Source organism: Ipomoea triloba, chromosome 5 (assembly GCF_003576645.1).
Source record: "Ipomoea triloba cultivar NCNSP0323 chromosome 5, ASM357664v1".
Lineage (NCBI taxonomy): Eukaryota > Viridiplantae > Streptophyta > Magnoliopsida > Solanales > Convolvulaceae > Ipomoea > Ipomoea triloba.
Window position 1 is genome coordinate 6,032,610 of NC_044920.1, and position 8,556 is coordinate 6,041,165.

General features: G+C 33.1%; 1 protein-coding gene across 1 annotated transcript; it reads left to right on the plus strand.

The window, feature by feature from the left end:
* The first annotated feature begins 513 nt into the window (after positions 1-513).
* On the plus strand, positions 514-1,731 carry LOC116020158. The gene has a single exon (XM_031260640.1). It carries the CDS (start codon positions 514-516, stop codon positions 1,729-1,731), a length of 1,218 nt encoding a protein of 405 aa, XP_031116500.1.
* The last annotated feature ends 6,825 nt before the right edge of the window (positions 1,732-8,556 follow it).

The following is an 8,556-nucleotide window of genomic DNA, read 5'->3' on the forward strand; positions in this document are numbered from 1 at the left end:
AAAGCAATCATCCACATTTGTTAGAACCCGAATTACATATCTCACCTTAGCTTGGCATTAGGAGACTAAACACCTAAACCTGGAAATCCCATCTCTCTCTCTATTTGTTTTCATCAACTAGTTTTCTTTATTCTATTTTATTACAACATTTGCAACCGTTCAAACACCATTTTCGTTAGGATTAGCTTCATAAGAATATGTTAGTAACTGTGGATCGATACCCCGGAATACTCCGGGTATTTGAATTGTTATAAAAATATGCTGCAATCAAATTGGCGCCGTTGCCGGGGAACTGGCGTTTAAGTATTGACATTAGTGAAAGTTTTATTCTAGGAGTCTAATCCATTATTTTTCTTTATTTTTACTTACCCGTAACAAAGTTTGTTTTGTTTAGTGTGATCTTGTGTTTTAGGTACTTGTTGCATGCAAACACGGTCATTGGGGAAAGAAGGATTATTACCTTTGGACCTTGAGATTGAAAAGAGAGCAAAGTACCTTAGAAAGCAACGAAAGATGGCACAAGCTCAAGGAAATATCAATGTAAATCTTAATGGAGATGGAAATGGAAATGGCAATGGAAATGGAAACGGTGATGGGAATGGAGTTAATCAACCCCCACCGGTGAGGAGAGCTATGTCCGATTATATTGCACCCGATTTGGAAGAACGTGATAGCATCAACATTCCGGGTGTTGAGGCCAACAATTTCGAAATCAAACCGGCGATAATACAAATGGTTGCATCGGATCAATTCGGAGGATCACCCATGGAAGATCCGAATGCTCATATTACAAAATTCCTCCAGATTTGTAGCACTTTTAAGATGAACGGAGTTCCCACTGAAGCGATCAAACTCCGACTCTTTCCATTTTCAGTGAGGGACAAAGCTCACGGTTGGCTCATTTCCTTTCAGGCTAATTATTTTGATAGTTGGGTCCAACTTCACCGGGAATTCTTGAAGAAATTCTATCCAATCTCAAAGACTCAAAGGATGAGAAGAGCAATCCAAAACTTCAAGCAATTGCCGAATGAGTCCTTAGCCGAGTCTTGGGAAAGATTTAAAGATCTAAGAAGACAATGTCCACACCATGGTATACAAAGTTGGGATCTAATGATGGCTTTCTATGAGGGATTGTTTGACACTTCAAGAACTTTGGTGGATGCATCTTCGGGAGGTTTATTCACGGTTTTGGAGCCCATTCAAGCGGAGGAATTGTTAGAAAAAATTGCAATGAACGGTTCTACTTGGTACTACGATAGATCTTCACAAAGATTGGGAGGAGGTATTCATGAAGTGGAGCAAATATCCGCCTTATCGGCTAAAGTGTATAATGTTGCAACAATGGTGCAAAAGCTAGCTCAAATCACTCTTCAAAATCGAAATGTGAGCTATGTTTCTACTCCTTCCTCTCCCTCAAGACAAGTGATGATTTGTGATCTTTGCGGTGAGGGGCACAACTTGGGTGAATGCCTTAATGATGACACCAATTCTCAATCTTCCGTCGAGCATATTGATTTGGTGGGATACAATAGGCCACAACAATCATTCCAACCGCAAGGGGCCTACAATCCTAATGCACCAAGAAACCATCCTGGTTTCTCATGGAGTAACCCCAATGGGGCGACGAATCCCCAAAGTTATGGCAATAGAAACTCACCTCCGGGATTCCAAGGTCAACAAAATTTTAGAGGGGGTCAAACACAACCATTTAGGCCAACTCAAGGATTTTAACCCCAAGCTCCGACTATTCAACCAAGTCCACCACTACCTACTTTGGAAGCTCCACCTCCACCAAATTGGGAAGCAATGATGCAAATGATGCTTAAATCTCAATTGCAAAGTGAGGAGAGATACAAACAAATGTCCGAAAAGCTAGATCAATTGAGTGCTCACAACAAGATGCTAGAAAGACAAATTGCAAATCAAGCTTCTACTTCTAGCACCAAAGTCACCGGGAAGTTGCCCGCTTGTCCCGAGAATCCAAGAGAGCATGTCAATGCTATTGTAACAAGAAGTGGCAAGAAACTTGAAGAACCACCTCTTCCGGTTGACAAACCAAGGCCGAGTAAAATCATTGATGTTGAGATTGAAGAGAAACTTGAAGAAGAAGAAGCTAACCATCCCGTTTTGAATGCGAGCCCTCAAAGTCATGAAAAAGATGAAAAAGAGAAGCCCGAGAGAAAGTATGTGCCTCCACTTCCATTCCCTCAAAAATGCCAAAGGCAAGCCAAAGATAGTAGATGGAAAAAATTCTTGGATATTGTTGAAAATTTGAAAGTCTCTATCCCGTTGCTCGATTTGCTCACCCAAACACCTTCTTATGGGAAGTTTTTAAGGGAGATTCTATCTAAAAAGAGAAAGTTTGGTGATCAAGAAATGATTGCAATGACACAAGAGTATCGGGCCTTAACACGTGAAGAGGGAAGGTTTCCAACAAAGCATAGAGATCCTGGAAGATTTACGATTCCATGTGTTATTGGTGGCTCCACAATCAATAGATCACTTTGTGACTTAGGAGCGAGTGTTAATGTAATGCCTTTATCTCTTTGCAAGAAGCTCAATTTGGGAGAGCCACGACCAGTTGAATTCACACTTCAATTTGCCGATCAGTCAACCAAAAATCCTATTGGAATTCTTGAGAATGTGCCCGTTCATGTTGACAAGTATTTTGTGCCTTGTGACTTCGTGGTAATGGATATTCGAGAAGACCCATACACTCCAATCATTTTGGGGAGACCTTTCTTAGCCACAACGGGAGCAATAATTGATGCACGGAAAGGATCAATGATCTTTGATTTTGGAGAAGAAAAAGTGGCATTCAATGTTCTTGAAGATCCTAATTCTTGTGTTATTGAAAGATGTTATAGGGCCGATGTGATGTGTAGCAAGACTCGTGATGGAGATGCTAATTTTACACATGTGGAGAAAGTCGACAAAGGATGTCTTTTGGGATGCAAAGCTTGTGATAGGAACTTCAATGAGGCTAGTAATGGTGGTAGCCTCACGGATCAACCCGGATGAACTTTGAACAAGGGGTCGAGCTCATGACCTTAAACGAGCGCTTCTTGGGAGGCAACCCAAGCCATTTAATTTCTTGCATTTTTATTTTTGTTGGTTTATTTTGCATGATGGATTTTGAATAATGAATTTGGGTGTTACTTGCTTTATCTTGAAATTACATGAAGTTTTTTGAAAATTTTTGAGCCTAAAGTTTTTTATGTTTATATGGTTTTGGAGTTCAATTTTTGCTTATTGAGTGTTGTTTTCGTGTTGGGAGTTAGTTAGGTGTGTTACAGTTGATAATATGGTGAAAAACTCTGATGTTTTTCGACGTGTCGAGCCTCAAACTCGACACGTCGAAAATCTGCCGTAACATTTTTATAAAATCCTGATGATTCTCGACGTGTCGAGAACCATTCTCGACACGTCGAGAATGTGCCGTAGGATTTATTCGAAAATCTGGGAGTCTCGACGCGTCGAGCCCCTGTCTCGACGCGTCGAGACCCCGAGGTCAGCGATTGACCGTCCCTTTTAAAACCCACTGTTACCCAAATTCTACATTTCTTCTTCTTCGCACAGCAGCTCCCACACGCGTATTTTCCACTTTTTCTTCATCTTTTGGTCTCAAAACACACTCATTTTCACTCCAAACTCTTCCTAAGGCATCAAGGTAACATCCTTTTCCATTTTCTCCATCAATTTCTCTTAGTTTTTGTTATATTGAGATCATATCAGATCTCTATTACATTTCTATTATATTTTGTTATCTTGTTCTTGGATTAAATTAGCTTTTGTCTTGAATTTCATATCATGTGTGGCTAGTTTAATCTAGGGATTTGGATTGTGTGAAGATATGTTGCTAGTGTGTTGATCTTATATCTATATTTTGGATCTAAATGCTTAGATTGTTGGATTATCTATTCTTGTCTATTGATTGTTGTTTTGATGAGATCTTGTTTGGATTTGGCCAATCTAGATGAGAGATTGAGCTCTTGACTCTTTCATGTCTTTGATTAGAGTTAGGATTTGAAGCTTTGAAACAATCATAGTTCCTATGGACTTCTTAAGAATAGTAGGATAGTGTGTAGCTCGAGTGTTTGATGAAATTCTTCTTAGAGCTTTGGATGCTTGAAGGCACTCCTAAGTCAAAGAAGCCTTAGTACACAAAGGTGGAAAAGGACTAAGAACACACACTCTTGAATAGCCAACATCTTTGTCTTGTTATCCATTACCTTAGACACACCAAGATGCAACATATATGAACACTATCCAATCCCTACCCCTTTTACATATTTTCAAACCCTCTTACTTTACTACTTTCTTGCACTCAAACCAAACCTTATGAACTCCTGTGACACTTGAGATTTTTGGTTCCAATATTACCTATTGAACTTTCAAAGTTATTCCCTATTATTCCTCAATGTTCATCTAATCTCTATACCATATTCATTGGACTCTATTTCTATGTTCAATTTCATTTGAACCTTGAGCTATATTCATTTGGACTACCAATCCTTATACAAATTATTATATTATTTTTATAACTATATTACTATTATATAGTATTGTGAGATATAGTAATTATATTTAATTATTATATATATAAATATGATATGCGTGTGTGCATGTGTGGTGTAACATATGTATACATATATATTAACTAAGTTGTGTAGTATGCGTGTATATTAAAATATATATATATATATATATATATTAGTTATATAAGTTACGTATATATACTAAATAGTTATATATATATATATATATATATATATATATATATATACTCAATCATTATTATTATATATTATATATGTAATTAATTAGGTGATCACTATTTTGGATCTTATATTATATAAATTATATTTTGATGTGTATATATATGTATAATAGCCGTGTGGATATATATATTATATATGTGTGTAATATATATTACTACTATATATAATATTATATAAGATCAATATCTTTAATACATAATAAGGTAGATTGGAGGTTACAAAGTCTTGATTTGGATAATTCTAAAAATTAAAGGATGATTAATTATTTATCTTCCTTCATATAAGGGATTGATTTAGTCTTTCCCTTTAGCCTTCCTAGTCTTCTAGCCGGCATCTTCATCTAAAAAGAAGGGAATTTTCTTCTTCATCTTTTCCTTCTGATTCGTCCCTGCGTAAAAAAAAAAAAAACAAAAAAAAAATATTTCTTCCATCATTTTTTATTCAAGAGTTTGGAACTTCATCTTCTCAAGTAAGTTAATATTTTTATTGTATTTTTCCGGGTAGTATAGTGTTAGGGTGTTTGTTAAATTGTGTGCTTATGTGGGTTCTTTCTTTGTGTTGATTGATGATGGTGATGGTAGAAGGAGAGCCCTAGTCACCTTGAAGATTGATTTAAAGTTGAGGTTTTTGATATCCAAGTAAGTAGGTTTGTTTTCTACTTGCTTATCCCATTTGTATGTTTTGATGTATATATGAATATATATATATATATATATATATATATATATATATATTGTGGTGAAATTGATGCAAGTTGATGATCATAAAATATGTGATTTTTGGTTATAAAATATATTTTGAATATATGTATATGCGTAGAAATACATATGAATGTATGTGGTGTTTGATCATGTGTGTAGATTAATACATATATANAAATATGTGATTTTTGGTTATAAAATATATTTTGAATATATGTATATGCGTAGAAATACATATGAATGTATGTGGTGTTTGATCATGTGTGTAGATTAATACATATATATATTTCTTACGTATATTATATATATATATATATATATATATATATATATATATATATTTTTATATATATATATATATATATATATATATATATATATATTTTAATGGTTTGTATTGTGCGTATATATATGTGTATAAATGTAGTATATATGAATATTGCTGTATACTGTGAGTACCGTATATATATATCTATAAATAATATTTTCGTATATATATATATATATATATAGCATGCGTATATTTATAAATATATATATAATGTTTTTCGTAATAATATTATATATATATACTGTACGTATATTTATAATTATATATATGTTTTTCGTAATGCTATGTATATATCGTATGTGTATTAAAATTAAAAAAAAATACATATAAATATATATATATAATCCATGTATGTACAGAATGCATATTAGAATAATTATATATAAATATATAAATAAATAAATAAATAAATAAATAAATATATATATATATATATATATATATATATATATATATATATATATATATATATATATATTTGTAGTACGTATAAAAGAAAGAGAAGAAAGAAAATAAAATATATAATAATAATATTTTCCTTTAGTTAATTGTGTTGTACGTATGTTTTATAAAAATAAAATAAAATAAAATGTTTTCATGTATTTATTTTATAAAAATAAAATAAAATAAAATGTTTTCATGTATTTATATGTACCGTATGTGTTATTTGTGTATATATATTCCTTATGTTGTTGTATGTAATTATCAAGTAAGTGTTAGTTGTAAAGTGATATTATTAATTAGTAATCAAGTAAGTGTTAGTTGTAAAGTGATATTATTAATTAGTATTATCTAGAATTGAGATATTAATTGGTTGTTAGTATTTGCATGAAATTAGGAATTGTAGAAATTTTAGTGTATGTATATATTTGTATCCAGTACGTAAGTACATAGTTTTATAAAAAAATTATTTAATTATTTTAAGTTATAATTGGCTTTGTTAATTTGGATGGATTTATGTTAAATATGGATAGATAATTATTCTAAAATTTTCTTTAGTGATAATTGATCTTTTTGACATTTTTGGGAATAAGGATTTTTATTTTATTAAGAATACTATTTTATGAGAGGTTGAGAATTTTGGACAAATTAGAGTTTTCAAATAAAATATTTCTTTACAAAATTTTCAAGAGATTTTAGTATGGAAAATGATTTGGAAAACTATATTTTCTTAAAAATTGGAAGCTATGTGAAGTTTGAAATTTGATTATGTGATTGAATTTTAATTGTTGTAGAGGAGTGCCCGTCAGGAACAATCCTCGGGTACTAGAACACTATGGTGTGTTCTGTAGGAATGGGTCTGTGTACCCTAAATTACAGGGTAGTCAGTAGAAACTTTATCCTGGCTACTAGGGCTGGTAACTTCCTGTTGAGGCTTGGAATCCTCATTCGGGGGTGTGCACACTTAAGGTTAGAGTCCGGTTTCCGAAAGTGAAAATGGGAATTTTTGTGTAGTACAACATAAGTTCTGTAGTGAAAATGGGAATTTTTGTGTAGTACAACATAAGTTCTGTTACTAGGGCCTGAATTTTTGTGTAGTACAACATAAGTTCTGTTACTAGGGCCTGAAAATAAAAGGACCCTTTCCCATTACGTTTATGTATGATTATGCTTCCATATTACCATATTATCATTATTATTTTTTTTGTTATTATATTAACAATTTTTCTGAGCAAAGGAAATGCAGTTGAATTTTCTGAAAGGTTTGGTAAAAAGACTACTACCCCTTTTTCAAATTATATATTATTAAAAAAATTATTTTTAGGGGTAGGCAAGTCCCTTACTTAGCATGTTTTGCTAACCCCTTTTTATTTGTTGTGTTTTACTGTTGCTTGTGTAAGTAGCAGGGAATAAATGATAAGAGTTGCAGTGGCGAGAGCAGTAGACTGAGTTGCTGTTAGCTCGGGGATTTAGCAAAATAAAGGATTATGTAATGAAGATTTGTATTTAAGGATTTTATATTAATATTTTGAGGATTATGAGAACTTGATGTTATTTTTAATTTGGGATTTGTTTGAGACTAGCCTTGCATCTAATCAAGTAGGATTAGGTGTGGCGGTAGCACCCTTGAATAAAGTTATTGTGGATTTTGATTATTATGAATTTAATAAGTTTTAATATTTCCTTTTATAGTAAGACTATTTTAGTAAGCCCCGGGATGTGAATTTGGGGGTGTTACAACTCCTTTCACTCATAATTCACCACTCACCACACTTGAATCCCTTGCATGATTCAATCAAGTAAACTCCCGAACACTTGACACACCTTCACGTCCCTCCTTCGAGACCGACACTCGGGGAGTCACTGACTTTCCGTTTTAACACAAATATCTTTTGACATTTCACCCTATCACATACAAGTGTTGTCAAAATGGCGCCGTTGCCGGGGAGGACAATAGGTTGTCATACGTTTTTGTTTACTTTGATTGAATGATTGCTAGATTTGAGCATTGTTAATCCATACCACTTTCTTTTGTTTTATTTCTATTTTACTTATTTTTGCTATTTACCCAATTGACTACTTCTAGTCAATTGTGGAATCCTTGTTTCATTGATAATCTTACTAGGTGAATGCACACGCGAGCAAAGGGAAATCAAGGCTTACTACCCTACATTCCTGAAATTAATAGAGCAACTAGGAAGAAAAATACCCAAAGGTCACAAATGGCTTCATCAAGCGCAACAAGAAATCCACAAGGAAGAGGAACAACTGTACCAAATCCACCCCCAGTTCCAATTATTCC

Bases quoted from the DNA above. Each gene is read 5' to 3' on its own strand.
- LOC116020158 (XM_031260640.1), top strand. From the start codon at position 514: ATGGCACAAGCTCAAGGAAATATCAATGTAAATCTTAATGGAGATGGA.